We start from the raw sequence: 17,906 nt of genomic DNA on the forward strand, positions 1-17,906 counted from the left end.
TTTCAGTAGAACTACTGAGTGAACCAGAAGATAGATGACATTCAATGATGGTAGGAAATCAGCAAAAAGGAAATTTTTTGAAGGAAGTTTTTGCCCGGAGTTCTGCTTTAAGTATCCATAAAATAAGCCCAAAATACAAATCAGAAAGCTTATATAGTTCCCAGTGTGTGTCCATGTAAAAAAATAACGAGTCTGGAAAAAAGATAGGATATAGGCAAAGTACCATATCCTCATACATGGTCACATACCTTCTGGTAAGGTACTTCATGTGCATTTGAGGTGATCACATAGTTACATAGTTAGTCTGGCTGAAAAAAGACAAAAGTTCATCTAGTTCAACCAATAAAAAAAAAAAAGTTATAATCCTACACCCACAGTTGATCCAGAGGAAGGAAAAAACCCAGCAAAGCACGATCCAATTTGCTCCTGCAGGGGAAAAAAATTCCTTCCTGATCCCCCGAGAGGCAATCGAATATTCCCTGGATCAACTTTCCCTATAAATGTTATATCCAGTTATATTCTGTGTATCCAAGAAAGAATCCAGGACTTTCCTACAGCAATCCACTGAGCTGGCCACAACCAACTCTTGGGGGAGTCCATTCCACATTCTCACAGCTCTCACTGAAGTGACAAGGTGGTGTTTGGAGTATTCCTCTGTCAGTTTGCTGGAAACACCTATTTTATGGATACTTAATATTTGATTTTTTTTTTCTCATTCATATCACACTTTTATTTTTTTTAGCGCTGCACTGTTGTACAACAGTTTTGAGGATTTGGTATCACAAATCTTAGTGCCGGCTGCTTTTTTCTAATTTCCAGGTGCTGGGTTGTTTTTTTTTTTTCCATATATCATTTTCAAAAATTGTATATTAAAAAATTGTATATTATATTAAAAAAATTGTATATTATATTAAAAAAAAGTCAGTAGGAAGTGCACAGGTCTGTAGGATTCAAGGCAGCCGCACTGTCCAACTGGGAAAGGAATCACCAATCCAATCCAACAGTGTTCATGAGACTTAAAAAAAAGGGAGACTGAAGAATTGCCCGACTTACTGGACGTTAGAGGCCACTTCATGTCCCTATATTCCAGGTCTCTAATGAGCAGTCGGTTATATTTTCCTAGCGAATCGTATAATTTTTCCTTGTCGCCAACACCCCAGCCTCCGACTAACTGGTACAGCGCACTCATCTTCTCCTGAGGAGTTGTTTTGCTGCATATGGTGTCATACTCTTCTTTTGTCAGGAGATTTTGTTTCAGAAGACTGTCGAGGACGGGCTGCAATTCATACACCCAATTTATCAGATCTTGATGATGTCTGTCCACAAAGTTCTTCTCCACTGCAAAATCAAAGAAAATCTCATTGTTAATATCATGTATTGCCATTACGATTGTCTGCCTCATTGGCCAATAGGAATGTGTAGAAGGAAGAGTGTAGACTGGAGCCTACTCTATGTTGTCTTTTTTTTGTGATTGCCACTGTTCTTGTAATTTGGGGTATTGTGTCACTTTAAATATTCTGTCTGATTACTGCAGGGGTGGGGTCATGTGTGACTCCTTCCTCTGCAGGGATGTCATATCCTATCTTTCTTGGGGTATACGCCCTGTAGTGGTAGACGTTGTTATTTTTGCTAGTCAGGGGCTGGGTAGCAGTCTGGGATAAGTCAGCCTGGGAAGTTTGTACTTCCTGAAGACGACCTATTGGTCGAAACGCGTCGAAGGGCTTATGACACAACTTCCGCTGAGGTCTCTCCGGTATTTGGAACACGGTGGCCCTGTAGTGGTAGACGGTGTTATTTTTGCTAGTCAGGGGCTGGGTAGCAGTCTGGGATAAGTCAGCCTGGGAAGTTTGTACTTCCTGAAGACGACCTATTGGTCGAAACGCGTCGAATGGCTTATGACAACTTCCGCTGAGGTCTCTTCCGGTATTTGGAACGCGGCGGCCATCTTAATTCCCATTCATAATACACAAAGCTGAATACACCTAGTGCCAGGAAAGGCATTTTTAGGGTGGCTCTTCTGCCCCATGGCATCTCTCGCAAGTGGCTTATCATTGTAACTCTCGTTGGTATTTTATGATTTCCATCTGGTTGGTCTCAGGACTGATTATTGTCTTTATTTCTCTGTAACCACTTTATACCGCCTGCGCAGTGGTATCACACTACTGTTTATGGTTGGATTCCTCAAACTGGGCCGTTTATGGGATCTAGGCTTTTCGTATTGTTTTACATTGTATGAAAAAAAAAATTTTCAAAAACACTATTGAAATAGAGAGAACACGTATTTTAATGTTCAAGTTTTGTACACTCTTAAGAAATAACGGCCAGCCTAGTTAGACAATGGAAGACTATGGCAGGTGACGGCAGCCCTGGTAGGTGAGAGGATACATTGTCAGGGAGCGAGGAGGCAGACACACAAAGAGGTGCAATTAAAGGTAGGTTTATTTACACAGAAACAAGGCAAGAGTCTATGCAAGTCCGACAGCAACAGCGGATGACTTGGTAGGACAGAAGTTCTCCTGCCGAGGTCGTCTTCCAGGATAATCAGGTCGAGAACCAGCGGGAATTGTAGCCAAAGCCGGGGTCAGAAGCCAGGAAGAATGGTCACCAGAGCCGGGGTCAGAAGCCAGGAAGAATGGTCGCCAGAGCCGGGGTCTGAAGCCAGGAAGAATGGTCGCCAGAGCCGGGGTCTGAAGCCAGGAAGAATGGTCGCCAGAGCCGGGGTCTGAAGCCAGGAAGAATGGTCGCCAGAGCCGGGGTCTGAAGCCAGGAAGAATGGTCGCCAGAGCCGGGGTCTGAAGCCAGGAAGAATGGTCGCCAGAGCCGGGGTCAGAAGCCAGGAAGAATGGTCGCCAGAGCCGGGGTCTGAAGCCAGGAAGAATGGTCGCCAGAGCCGGGCTCAGAAGCCAGGAAGAATGGTCGCCAGAGCCGGGCTCAGAAGCCAGGAAGAATGGTCGCCAGAGCCGGGCTCAGAAGCCAGGAAGAATGGTCGCCAGAGCCGGGCTCAGAAGCCAGGAAGAATGGTCGCCAGAGCCGGGCTCAGAAGCCAGGAAGAATGGTCACCAGAGCCGGGCTCAGAAGCCAGGAAGAATGGTCGCCAGAGCCGGGCTCAGAAGCCAGGAAGAATGGTCACCAGAGCCGGGATCAGAAGCCAAGAAGAATGGTCGCCAGAGCCGGGCTCAGAAGCCAGGAAGAATGGTCGCCAGAGCCGGGCTCAGAAGCCAGGAGGAGTCTTAGCCAAAGCCGAGTCGGTATCCAGGAGAGCAAAGAGTGAACAGAACAGGAGCTTGCTGCTGTGCAACAGACAGGAGACGAATGCAATGGGCAGCTGCAAACAGCAGACTTAAATGTGATAAGCCGCCACCTCCTGGGAGGAACCGCAGAGGGCTGAAAGCATAAAGGATCCCACAATGCTTTGCAGACCTAAGATGGATGCCAGCACATGGAGCAGCACAAGCCCTGAGAAAAGGTAGGACCTTGATATACATGCACTTCATGTCCCTCACCTTGTGGCTTGTCTCCATGTTGGAACCTGCTGCAGCCCAGGGTTGGCTTAGGGACCTAACCTGGGGAGATGCAAGAGCAAGGCCTTGTGGCAGTAGAAGTGTGGTGGCTTCCTGTGAAGAGTCCCTATAAAACAAACTGAATCCAGTAATTAAAATAATGCTACGGTCATGGGAGATGGGTCACGTGAGGGCTGGTGAGGAATGGTCATGTTCTGCATCACCCTCCTAAAATGTTGATGCAGGGGTGCTCAACCCTTTGAAGAGCGGGGGCCACTTAAGTGGCTTGGTAAGCAGTTGAGGGCCACAATGAAATTAAATGGTTCCGAATTTAGAATTTTTTTTATTTTGAATAGTATAATGAACATTTTTCTTCTGCAGCCACAGAATGCCGGTGGGAGAGAGAGCAGGAGAAGCTGGCATCACTCTGCCTGGGACAGGAACCAGATATACAGAAGAAGCATCGGCACCTCCTACTCTTTATGTGACAGTATAGATACTGGGATTTATTTTTTTTTATACTAGTAATAGTGGCGATCGGCGACTTATAGCGGGACTGTGGCCTGCATTCTGACACTAACATTCCAATGACACTGATACAGTGATCAGTGCTAATAAAAAGCACTGGCACTGTACCAATGGCACTGGGCAGGAAGGGGTTAACATCTGGGGCAATCAAAGGGTTAAATGTGTGCCAGGTGTGTTTTACATTATGTGCTGTGTTTTACTACGGAGACATGCTGCTTTGTATTTCTCTGACATGCAGAGAAATACAAAGCAGCATGTCCTTGCTGGCAGGAGAGAGACCTGTGTTGTTTACACACAGGTCTCTCTCCTGTCAGTGTCTCTCGGCAATCTCTGGCTGGGACCCGGTGATCAACCTCTGCAGCCGCCCCTACCCGAAAATGCAAACCACGTATATGTACGTGATTTTGCGCAGCCCTACAGCCCTGTAGCAGTATTTCTGCTATAGGGAGACGGGGAAGCGGTTAAGAGTCATCGTGTGGTATGTCAGGTAGTACAAACTAATAAAATGTAATAATAATTTTAGGAAACAGCATCACAAAACCAATAGACTCAATCCTAGGCTTTTGTTTTCAATCTGATTGGTTGTTGTTGTCCACATGGTAAATATAGGCTCAGAGAACTCTGAAAGACGCAACATATAATGGTGGAATAGTGGTGAGACTCACCTGGTTTTAGTGACGGATCCATGTCAAACTCTTCCAGGACTCTGATTAATGGCCCATTCACCCTTTTTAGTATGTTGTATAAAATATCCTTGTCAGTATTACCCCACCGTCCGATATACGAGTACAGCATCTTCATCTTGTTTTGCTGGGTTTGTTGGACCCGTATCGTGTCATAATCTACAGATGTCAACAGACCCTCTTCCAGAAGATAATCCAGAACTGGTTCTATCGGACCCATCCTGTGCATCAGTGCCGTCCGATATCTGTCCACAAAGTGCTCCATTTCTGTAAAATACAATTATAAACACATTTTTATCATTTGTTTTCCTTTTAATATTTACAATTAAATAGTTTGACAGAAGAATGTAAACAATATATCAGTTATTATTTCCAATCTTTAGGGGGGGGGAAAAAACACATTATACTGTGACGTTCAGAGGAGGATCAGGATTGCTCTGCGCAAAACCATTGGCCAGAACTGGTAAATATGACATGTTTGTTATTTTGTTTTTTTTATTAGATTTACAACCACAGACACCCATGTGACTCCCTTTCACTGTCCTCATCAGAGCCCCCTCATCAGTGTCCTCATTAGAGCCCCCTCATCAATGTCCTCATTAGAGCCCCCCATCAGAGTCCTTCTCATCAGAGCCTCCCATTCATTGTTCTCATCAGAGCGCCCTCATCAGTGTCCTCCTCATCAGAGCCCCCCATCAGAATCCTTCTCATCAGAGCCTCCCCTTCATTGTCCTCATCAGAGCCCCCTCATCAGTGTCCTCCTCATCAGAGTCCCCCCCCATCAGCGAGACATTCAAACCAGTGGTCTGCTGGAGGTCATTTTGTAGGGCTCTGGCAGCGCTCGCCCTGTTCCTCCTTGCACAAAGGAGCAGATACCGGTCCTGCTGATGGGTTAAGGACCTTCTACGGCCCTGTCCAGCTCTCCTAGAGGAACTGCCTGTCTCCTGGAATCTCCTCCATGCTCTTGAGACTGTGCTGGGAGACACAGCAAACCTTCTGGCAATGGCACACATTGATGTGCCATCCTGGAGGAGTTGGACTGCCTGTGCAACCTCTGTAGGGTCCAGGTACCTTAGTGGTGCTCAGATAAAGTGTAGTTCTGCTTTAGGAATATATGAAAGAACACCCATTTTGAATTAGGGGTCCTCCCTGCCCCTCAGTTCAGTTCAACGTCTATAAGTTCAGTTTGACTACGATTGTATGCCTGGGGGAGTATGCCTCACATTCAGTGGATCTAGATATGCAGTCTATCCTTCACTTGGTTTGGTGGTGGTGGTGGGGGGGGGGGGGGGGTCTCATTTTTAGGGTGGCTCTTCTGCCCCATGGCATCTCTGGCAAGTGGCTTATCATTGTAACTCTCGTTGGTATTTTATGATTTCCATCTGGTTGGCCTCAGGACTGATTATTGTCTTTATCTCTATGTAACCACTTTATACCGCCTGCACAGTGGTATCACACTACAGATTATGGTTGGATTCCTCAAACTGGGCCGTTTACGGGATCTAGGCTTTTCCTATTGTTTTACATTGTATGAAAAATTATTTTTTCAAAAACACTATTGAAATAGAGAGAACACATATTTTGATGTTCAAGTATTGTACCCTCTTAAGAAATAACGGCCAGCCTAGTTAGACAATGGAAGACTATGGCAGGTGACGGCAGCCCTGGTAGGTGAGAGGATACATGCACTTCATGTCCCTCACCTTGTGGCTTGTCTCCATGTTGGATCCTGCTGCGGCCCAGGGTTGGCTTAGGGACCTAACCTGGGGAGATGCAAGAGCAAGGCCTTGTGGCAGTAGAAGTGTGGTGGCTTCCTGTGAAGAGTCCCTATAAAACGAACTGAATCCAGTAATTAAAATAATGCTACGGTCATGGGACATGGGTCACGTGAGGGCTGGTGAGGAATGGTCATGTTCTGCATCACCCTCCTAAAATCTTGATGCAGGGGTGCTCAACCCTTTGAAGAGCGGGGCCACTTAAGTGGCTTGGTAAGCAGTTGCGGGCCACAATTAAATGGTTCAGAATTTTTTTATTTTGAATAGCATAATGAACATTTTTCTTCTGCAGCCACAGAATGCCGGTGGGAGAGAGCAGGAGAAGCTGGTATCACTCCGCCTGGGACAGGAACCAGGAACCAGATATACAGAAGAAGCATCGGCACCTCCTACTCTTTACGTGGCAGTATAGATACTGGGATTTATTTATTTTTTATACTAGTAATGGGGGCGATCAGCGACTTAGAGGGACTGCGGCGTGCATTCTGACACTAACATCCCAATGACACTGATACAGTGATCAGTGCTAATCAAAAAGCACTGGCACTGTACCAATGGCACTGGGCAGGAAGGGGTTAACATTTGGGGCGATCAAAGGGTTAACTGTGTCGGGTGTGTTTTACATTATGTGCTGTGTGTGTTTTACTACGGAGACATGCTGCTTTGTATTTCTCTGACATGCAGAGAAATACAAAGCAGCATGTCCTTGCTGGCAGGAGAGAGACCTGTATTGTTTACACACAGGTCTCTCCCGTCAGTGTCTCTCGGCAATCGCCAGGTTTAGGTGGGGAATCTCTAGCCAGGACCTGGCGATCAACCTCTGTAGCCGCCCCTACCCAAAAATGCAAACCACGTATATGTACGTGATTTTGCGCAGCCCTGTAGCAGTATTTCTGCTATAGGGAGACGGGGAAGCGGTTAAGAGCCATCGTGTGGTATGTCAGGTAGTATAAACTTATAAAATGTAATAATAATTTTAGGAAACGGCATCACAAAACCAATAGACTCAATCCTAGGCTTTTGTTTTCAATCTGATTGATCGCTGTTGGCCACATGGTAAATATAGGCTCAGAGAACTCTGCAAGACGCAACATATAATGGTGGAATAGTGGTGAGACTCACCTGGTTTTAGTGACAGATCCATGTCAACCTCTTCCAGGTCTCTGATTAATGGCCCATTCACCCTTTTTAGTATGTTGTATAAAATATCCTTGTCAGTATTACCCCACCGTCCGATATATGAGTACAGCTTCCTCATCTTGTTTTGTTGGGGTTGTTGGACCCGTATCGTGTCATAATCTTCAGATGTCAACAGACCCTCTTCCAGAAGAGAATCCAGAACGGGTTCTATCGGACCCGTCCTTTGCATCAGTGCCACCCGATGTCTGTCCACAAAGTGCTCCATTTCTGTAAAATACAATTATTAACACATTTTTATCATTTGTTTTCCTTTTAATATTTACAATTAAATAGTTTGACAGAAGATTGTAAACAATATATTGGTTATTATTTCCAATCTTTAGAGGGGAAAAACACATTATACTGTGACGTTCAGAGGAGGATCAGGATTGCTCTGCGCAAAACCATTGGCCAGAACTGGTAAATGTTTGTTATTTTGTTTTTATTATTAGGTTTACAACCACAGACACCCATGTGACCCCCCCCCCCCCATCAATGTCCTCTGAGAGCTTTATCAGTGTCCTTCTCATCAGAACCTCTCCATCAGAGTCCAACCTAACTGGGATATCCCCATCAGAGATCTCCCTTTCATAGATCCATACATGGCCACATAGAAAAAACACCACATTGTATTCCTCATAAGAGCCTCCCTTTACATCATAGTCTCCACCAGAGGCACTTTTTAAATCGTTGTCCCCAATAGAGTCTACCTTTACATCATAGCCCCCATCAGAGCCACCCCCTACATCATAGCCCCCATCAGAGTCACCCTCTACATCCTAGCCCCCATCAGAGCCACCCCATACATCATAGTCCCCATCAGAGCCACCCCATACATCATAGCCCCCATCAGAGCCACCCTCTACATGATAGTCCCCATCAGAGCCACCCTCTACATCCTAGCCCCCATCAGAGCCACCCCCTACATCATAGCCCCCATCAGAGCCACCCCCTACATCATAGCCCCCATCAGAGCTACCCTCTACATGATAGCCCCCATCAGAGCCACCCCCTACATCATAGCCCCCATCAGAGCCACCCCCTACATCATAGCCCCCATCAGAGCCACCCTCTACATCATAGCCCCCATCAGAGCCACCCTCTACATCATAGCCCCCATCAGAGCCACCCTCTACATCATAGCCCCCATCAGAGCCACCCTCTACATCATAGCCCCCATCAGAGCCACCCCCTACATCATAGCCCCCATCAGAGCCACCCTCTACATCATAGCCCCCATCAGAGCCACCCTCTACATCATAGCCCCCATCAGAGCCACCCTCTACATCATAGCCCCCATCAGAGCCACCCTCTACATCATAGTCCCTATTGGAACAGTCCTTCTCGTCAGACCCCCCCCCCCATCACAATCCTTCTCACTAAAGCCCCCCCCCCCTCCGAGTCCTTCTCATCAGAGCCCCTTCATCAGTGTCCTCCTCACCAGAGCCCCTCGTCCCCATCAGTGTCCACATCATCAGAGCCCCCTCATCAGTATTCTCATTATCAAAGCCCCTTCATCAGTGTCTTCTCAACAGAGCCCACATCAGTGTTCTCAGAGTCACCTCCCCCATTAGAGTCCTTCTCATCAGAGCCCCCCATCAGAATCCTTCTCATCAGAAACCCCTCATCAGAGTCCTTCTCATTAGAACCCCCTCATCAGAGTCCTTCTCATCAGAACCCCCTCATCAGAGGCCTTCTCATCAGAGCCCCCCTATCAGAATCCTTCTCATCAGAGCCCCCCATCAGAGTCCTTCTCATCAGAGCCTCCCCTTCATTGTCCTCATTGGAGCTCCCTCATCAGTGTCTTCCTCATTAGATCCCCCCATCAGAGTCCTTCTCATCAGAGCCCCTCCTTCATTGTTCTCATCAGAGCCCACTCATCAGCATCCTTCTCACCAGAGCCCCCCCCCATCAGAGCCCCCCCCCCATCAGAGCCCCTCCTTCATTGTTCTCATCAGAGCCTCTTCTTCATTGTCCTCATCAGAGCCCCCTCATCAGTGTCCTCCTCATCAGAGCCCCCCCCCCCCCATCAGCGAGACATTCAAACCAGTGGCTTGCTGGAGGTCATTTTGTAGGGCTCTGGCAGGGCTCATCCTTTTCCTCCTTGCACAAAGGAGCAGATACCGGTCCTGCTGATGGGTTAAGGACCTTCTACGGCCCTGTCCAGCTCTCCTAGAGGAACTGCCTGTCTCCTGGAATCTTCTCCATTCTCTTGAGACTGTGCTGGTAGACACAGCCAACCTTCTGGCAATGACAGGTATTGATGTGCCATCCTGGAGGAGTCGGCCTGCCTGTGCAACCTCTGAAGGGTCCAGGTATGGCCTCATGCTACCAGTAGAGACACTGACCCTAGCCAAATGCAAAACTAGTGAAAAACAGTCAGAAAAGGTGAGTAGGGAAACAAATGTTAGTGGCATTCACCTATAAAACCATTCCTGTTTTGGGGGTTGTCTCATTGTTGCCCATCTAGTGCACCTGTTAATTTCATGAACACCAAAGCAGTTGAAACTGACTAACAACCCCCTCTGCGACTTACCTGACCAGATCCATATCCCTGGAGTTTCACTGACTTGATGTCAGACTCTGATTAAAGAGTGTTCCTTTCATTTTTTTTGAGCTGTGTATATACAGTATCTCCCAGAAGTGAGCCCATTCCTCAAATTTCTGTAAATATTTGATTCTCTCTTTTCATGTGACAACACTGAGGAGATGACACTTTGCTACAATGTGACGTAGTCAGTGTACAGCTTGTATAACATGGAAATTTGCTGACCCCTCAAAATAACTCAACACACAGCCATTAATGTCTAAACCGCTGGCAAGAAAAGTGAGTCCACCCCTAAGTGACAAGGTCCAAACTGGGCCCAAAGTGTCAATATTTTGTGTGGCCGCCATTATTTTCCAGCACTGCCTTAACCCTCTTGGGCATGGAGGTCACCAGAGCTTCACAGGTTGCCACTGGAGTCCTCTTCCACTCCACCATGACGACATCACGGAGCTGGTGGATGTTAGAGACCTTGAGCTTCTCCACCTTTCGTCTTCCACTCCACCATGACGACATCACGGAGCTGGTGGATGTTAGAGACCTTGAGCTTCTCCACTTTCCGTCTTCCACTCCTCCATGATGACATCACAGAGCTGGTGGATGTTAGAGACCTTGCGCTCCTCCACCTTCCGTTTGAGGAGGCCCCACAGATGCTCAATATGGTTTAGGTCTGGAGACATGCTTGGCCAGTCCATCACCTTTACCCTCAGCTTCTTTTGTTGCCAGCGGTTTGGACATTAATGGCGGTGTGTTGAGTTATTTTGAGGGGACAGAAAATTTCCATGTTATACAAGCTGTACACTGACTACGTCACATTGTAGCAAAGTGTCATTTCTTCAGTGTTGTCACATGAAAAGATAGAATCAAATATTTACAGAAATTTGAGGGATGGGCTCACTTCCGGGAGATACTGTATGTATATATATATACATTGTATACAGTCCGGGGGAGGGGGGACTCACTTCCGGGAGATACTATATGTTCACAGATTTTCTTTAATACCTTTCAATATATCTATAATTGAAAGAATGGCCACATTTTAGACTAATAAAACTAAGTCAGTCGTATAGTCAGGGCTTTTTTTTCAGCAGGAACGCAGGGAAACTCTGGTGCTGGGGTTTTCTGGAGGGTCTACTGATGCTGGCTGCTGGGGGATCTGTTGCCAATGGGGGGGATCATTTGTTGCTGGAGAGGTGTATTGTTGCTGGTAGGGGATCTCTTTTTGCTGGAGTTATCTTATGCTGCTAGGGGGTCAATGGTTGCTGGGAGGGATCTACTGTTGAGGGAGGGGTCTATTGTTGCTGTCTGCTGGAGAGTCTATTGTTGCTATCTGCTGGTAGACCTACTGTATTGTTATATTTATTTATTTAATTTATTTCAGGTACTTATATAGCGCCGTCAATGTACGCAGCGCTTTACATATATATTGTACATTCACATCAGTCCCTAACCCTCAAGGGGCGTACAATCTAAGGTCCCTAACTCACATTCATACATACACATACTAGGGCTGTTATAGAGTGTCCCCACTAGGGCACCAAATCCCCGCTCACACACTCAGTAAATTATATACATAAAATGTATTTATTTCAGGTACTTTTATAGCGCCGTCAATTTACGAAGCGCTTTACATATATATTGTACATTCACATCAGTCCCCGCCCCCGAGGAGCGCACAATCTAAGGTCCCTAACTCACATTCATAAATACACATACTAGGGTCAATTTAGACAGGAGCCAATTCACCTACCAGCATGTCTTTGGAGTGTGGGAGGAAACTGGTGTACCCGGAGGAAACCCACGCAGGCACAGGGAGACCATGCAAACTCCAGGCAGGTGGTGCCGTGGTTGGGATTCGAACCCACGACCCGAGTACTGCCAGGAAGAAGTGCTAACCATTTAGCCACTGTGCTGCCCATATTGAGGGTCTATTAATGCTGAGGGGGTCTATTTTTATTGAGGGGGGATTTTGATGCTGGTGGTCTATTGTTGCTGGGGGGGGAGGGAGATCTAATGTTGTTGAGGGGGTCTGATGTTGCTGGAGGAGGTCTATTATTCCTGTCTGCAGAGGATTGTGCTTGCAGGTGGGTAAGGAGACGGAGACAAGGGGTGACTCGGACGTGGAGAGTACCTGAACCTATTCTCTGAGAAAAAAAAGCCCCGCGTATAGCAGACAGTTCAATAAATTATAACCTCGGGATTAGAGCATCACTAAGTAAGAATGAATAAAGTGTTTTTCTTTCCTATTCACACCGGCACTGTAGAACATTTGAACCCCCGACACATTTACAGTATGTGGAGGAATACACAGCAAATTCTGATTTAAAACATGCCGCACAGGAAATGAATGCATGCTACAACTTACTTGCTGGTGATGGTTGATTATCTTGATGGTCCAAGTATTTGATGAGCTGCTCATTATGTTTCTTTAGTAATTTATAAAGAATAACCTTGTTATTATCGCTCCAGGCTCTGACATGTTTGTAGAAGTCTCTCATCTTCTTCTGAGAGGTGGGATTGCTACGTATCTCATCACATTGTTTCTGTGTCAGTAGCTTCTGTTGTAGAAGGTCATCTAACATGGGATCCACCACGGTCACCTCTCTAATAAGATCCATAAAATGTTGATTTACAAATCGCACCCTGTCTGGAAGAGAATAGGAAAACAAAGTAGATTGTGAAGAGCTTTGGCAACCTTTGAATATCCTTCTACAAATATGCCGCAATATCCACAAAATCCAGGGATAGAACACTGAAATATTCTGAGACTGAGGCCAGTTCACCACGGCTTCAACTTTGACTGGATCAGTGGCCACTCCTTCAGAGGCGATGTGACCCACATAGGTGACTGATAACCTGTAGAGTTTGTACTTGATTGCTGACAAATTCAAGGGGGCGGGGTCAGGAGCAGACTGACAACTCATGGGGCCCCTGGACAATAGGGGATCATGGGGCCCTTGTGTCCTCACCCACACTTAAACCATACCCAAAAAAGCCTATCTCATCTTATGGGGTCCCCTACTGACCCCGGACCCTCGGGCAGTGCCCAAGTACCCAAATGGTCAGTCCGCCCCTGGGCGGGGTTGAGCGACGGCTCTAGTGTGTAAATGTACATGTAGAGCAGCAGCTCGGGAGCAAGCCTGCTCAGGTTCCCTCATAGGAGGCTGCTTGCTGTGGGGGCACTTGACAGAAGGGAGGGGCCAGGAGCACCAGTATAACATGTTTGTTATTTTTTTTAAAAAAAACAAGCCTTTAATACCACTTTACAGCCACTTACAGAAAGTAGAGGGCAGGATATCCCTACACACCCCTATGTATACGGGTGTGTGGGGCCACTCAGGGGATCACTCATGTTAGAACTCATCCAGAGGCTCCTCCGGGGTTAGCGATATGCTAGAATTTCCAGTACTCCTGTTTTTGAGAGGTAAAGAGCAACCAGTAGTCCAGGGGCTGTCATCCATAAAACAGCTGAAAATGGAGAAACCCGTGGATGCTTTGAGAACCTCCCATATGGCAATCAACAGGGCTCTGAACAATCCCAATCAAAACCATCTTTTCTAATTACTTTCTTGAGCATCCCCTTGGTTGAACCATTCCACTAACCCATGGGCAGGGGCGGACTGACCATTTGGAAAATCGGGCACTGCCCAAGGGCCTGGAGTCAGAAGAGGGCCCCATGAGATGCCCCTGGTACTTTTTTCATAGCCTTTTTTGAGTTTGGGCAAGGACCCAGGGGCCCCATGAGCCCCTATTGCCCAGGGGCCCCATGAGTTGTCAGTCCACCCCTACCCAGGGGTCTTCAAACTTACTAAACAAAGGGCCAGTGTACTGTCCTTCAGACTTTACAGGGGCCAGACTGTGGCTATTGGAAGTAGAAAAAGCCCTGACATCAGTGGGAGTAAACAATGCCCCATATTTGATGGGAATTGAGCCCCCTCATTGGTGTTGTTGGGTGGGAAGAAACATGCCCCATCATTGGTGAAATTGGAAGAAATTGTGCCCCATCATTCCTGGCATTGGGAGGAGTTGTGCCCCATCGTTAATGTCACTGAGAGGAATTGTGCTCCTGCATTGGTTTTCGTGGAGGGAATTATGCCCCATTGTTGGTGTCTGAGGATGAAATATTCCCCCATGGGCCAGATAAAAGCAAACAAAGGGCCGCATCCGGCCCCAGGGCCACAGTTTGGAGATCTCACAAGATCACAGGTGTGCAGGGTGGCAGGAGCGGCAGGGACTGGTCTTGTGCTCAGAAGATAGGTGGATTAGGTAAGTATATGTCCGCTTGCTGAACCCCTAGACAAAAATTAACACAGCCCCACTGCATGGGAAAATAACATTTTTGCCCAGAATTCTTCTTTCAAGTTACACCAAGTGTGCCTCCACCCCAACCAAATGGCCAAAAGTTCCTAACGTCATCATGCCCATAGACTGACTCTGGACATGAGGATGGCAGGAACAGTCCACTGATGGACGTGGGGGACCGCAGTTTTTCAGAGAATTGGAGCCCAGGGTAAGTGAGCCCCTGGACAAAACGAGCATTTAAGCCCATGCAGTGCAAGCACAGCCCCACTGCATGGGAAAATAAGAATTTAACTGGAGTTCTGTGTGAATGATGGTGTCTTTCCCTCTTGTTCCTCCTTGGGTTTTGTGGAATATCAGTGGCCACCATGTTTATTCCATTAATACGTGTCTGCATGATAGCACATTTGTGCTGTGGTGATGTTGCTCCTCTTTGGTTTGTCTTACATGCCCTCGGTTAGGAGCTAGGTTTTAGAAAGGTTTAGTTTGAGGAAGTGGAGCGACATCCAGTCTGAAATGTCGTTCAGTAGGTGGGTGACACGGGCGGAGACTGAAGGGGTGAGTTGAGGGGTGGAGAGGTAAATTTGCGTGTCATCGGCATAGAGGTGGTAGTTGAAGCTGTGGGAGTGTATCAGTTTGCCAAGGGAGGAGGTGTAGATGGAGAAGAGAAGGGGCCCGAGGACAGAGCCTTGGGGGACCCCAACAGAGAGGGGGAGGTGGTAGCGTTATAGGTAACGCTGAAGGAACGTTGGGAGAGATAAATAAATAAAAAGATATAAATTTAGGCCAAAATGTCTCCCGCTCCATGTCTTTGCTACAAAAAATCCCAATACGTATAAATTAATTTTTTTAAGTGAAAGTTATAGCGTCTACAAATGGCGGTATAGATAATGGGATTTTTTTTTTTTTTTTTTTTAATACTAGTAATGGCAGTGATCGACTTATAGCGGGACTGCGGCGGGCATTCTGACACTGGGGGGGAACTGGCTTGGTGTCACTGACATCCCCAGTGACACCAATACAGTGATCAGTGCTAATAAAAACCACTGACACTGTACTAATGGCACTGGGCAGGAAGGGGTTAACATCTGGGGCGATCAAAGGGTTATCAGTGTGCTGTGTGTGTGTTTCACTGTAAGCAAAGCCATGCATAGCAGTGTGCCGGAGCTGACAGGGGAGAGAACTGTATTGTTTACTTACAGTTCTCTCCCTCCATCGGTAATCCTCCTCGATCACCGAGTGCCAGAGAATAATCTGGGTAGGGGGTATGCGGCTCGCACGCCTATATACACGTGATTTTGCACTCCAATACTGCCCTGTAGCAGTATTACTGCTAAAGTGTGAAGAGGTTAAAATATAGCAACATGTATATCAAGCCAATGCGTTTCAGGGGAATAGGCTCCCCCTTCTTCAGGGCTGTTGTTGCGTACCATTTCATGGGAATTAACTTTTTATCCAAGTCACCAATGAATGTAGGACTATGTCACTCTTCACATGGTACGCATTCCTTATCCCACAGAAATCTGTCTCTACCATGAAAGGGGATAGTCGTTTGAGTTTGCTCCCAAAGTCAGAGTTTCCTAATCTTCCCCTGCCTATAAGTAAAAGTAAGTTCATCTTGTAGTGAGAGGGAAATGGATCTCCATCACTACAGCAAATGTCCTGTTGGAGAACTAATCTGCAAAGGACTGAGCAGGCATCGTGTGATATGTCAGGTGGTACCAATGAATAAACTGTAATAATAATTTCAGGAAACAGTATCACACTAACAGAACCAATCCTAGGCTTCCTTTCATTGTCAAACTGATTGGTTGCCGTTGGCCACATGGTAAATTCAGGCGCAGAGCACGCTGCAAGATGCAAAATATAATGGTGGAATAGTGGTGAGACTCACCTGCTTTTAGTGACAGATCCATGTCAACCTCTTCCAGGTCTCTGATTAATGACCCATTCACTCTATTTAGTATGTTGTATAAAATATCCTTGCCATTATTACCCCACCGTCCGATATATGAGTACAGCTTCCTCATCTTGTCTTGTTGGGTTTGTTGGACCCGTATCATTTCATAATCTTCAGATGTCAACACACCCTCTTCCAGAAGAGAATCCAGAACTGGTTCTATCACATACATCCTGTGTATCAGTGCCACCCGATGTCTGTCCACAAAGTGCTCCATTTCTGTAAAATACAATTATAAACACATTTTTATCATTTGTTTTCCTTTTAATATTTACAATTAAATAGTTTGACAGAAGATTGTAAACGATATATTGGTTATTATTTACAATCTTTAGGGGGGAAAAAAAACACATTATACTGTGACGTGCAGAGGAGGATCAGGATTGCTCTGCGCAAAACCATTGGCCAGAACTGGTAAATATGACATGTTTGTTTTTATTATTAGGTTTACAACCACAGACACCCATGTGACCCCCCCCCCCCCCCCCATCAATGTCCTCTGAGACCTTTATCAGTTTCCTTCTCATCAGAACCTCTCCATCAGAGTCCAACCTAACTGGGATATCCCCATCAGAGATCTCCCTTTCATAGATCCATACATGGCCACATAGAAAAACACCACATTGTATTCCTCATCAGAGTCTACCTTTACATCATAGCCCCCATCAGAGCCACCCTCTACATCATAGCCCCCATCAGAGCCACCCTCTACATCATAGCCCCCATCAGAGCCACCCTCTACATGATAGTCCCCATCAGAGCCACCCCCCACATCATAGCCCCCATCAGAGCCACCCCCTACATCATAGCCCCCATCAGAGCCACCCCCTACATGATAGCCCCCATCAGAGCCACCCTCTACATGATAGTCCCCATCAGAGCCACCCCCCACATCATAGCCCCCATCAGAGCCACCCCCTACATCATAGCCCCCATCAGAGCCACCCTCTACATCATAGCCCACATCAGAGCCACCCTCTACATCATAGCCCCCATCAGAGCCACCCTCTACATCATAGCCCCCATCAGAGCCACCCTCTACATGATAGTCCCCATCAGAGCCACCCCCTACACCATAGCCCCCATCAGAGACACCCTCTACATCATAGCCCCCATCAGAGCCACCATCTACATCATAGCCCCCATCAGAGCCACCCTCTACATGATAGTCCCCATCAGAGCCACCCCCTACATCATAGCCCCCATCAGAGCCACCCTCCACATCATAGCTCCCATCAGAGCCACCCTCCACATCATAGCCCCCATCAGAGCCACCCCCTACATCATAGCCCCCATCAGAGCCACTCTCTACATCATAGCCCCCATCAGAGCCACCCCCTACATCATAGCCCCCATCAGAGCCACCCTCTACATGATAGCCCCCATCAGAGCCACCCTCTACATGATAGCCCCCATCAGAGCCACCCTCTACATGAT

At 47.0% G+C, this 17,906-nt stretch overlaps 1 protein-coding gene across 1 annotated transcript in view; it reads right to left on the reverse strand.

The window, feature by feature from the left end:
* Nucleotides 1–17,906, reverse strand: part of LOC149443516 (uncharacterized) — an 84,611-nt gene that overhangs the window by 47,409 nt on the left and 19,296 nt on the right. Inside the window, exons 3-7 of the mRNA XM_089655597.1 lie at nucleotides 16,404–16,688; nucleotides 12,576–12,857; nucleotides 7,609–7,893; nucleotides 4,694–4,978; nucleotides 1,054–1,338 (exon numbers count right to left, since the gene is read on the reverse strand). Coding sequence (XP_089511723.1) covers nucleotides 1,054–1,338; nucleotides 4,694–4,978; nucleotides 7,609–7,893; nucleotides 12,576–12,857; nucleotides 16,404–16,688 — 1,422 coding nt within the window. The remainder of the gene's footprint in view (nucleotides 1–1,053; nucleotides 1,339–4,693; nucleotides 4,979–7,608; nucleotides 7,894–12,575; nucleotides 12,858–16,403; nucleotides 16,689–17,906) is intronic.

The sequence above is a fragment of the Staurois parvus genome, unplaced genomic scaffold (genome assembly GCF_062004578.1).
Source record: "Staurois parvus isolate SC_StPar_1 unplaced genomic scaffold, SC_StPar_1.0 ptg000854l, whole genome shotgun sequence".
Classification (NCBI taxonomy): domain Eukaryota; kingdom Metazoa; phylum Chordata; class Amphibia; order Anura; family Ranidae; genus Staurois; species Staurois parvus.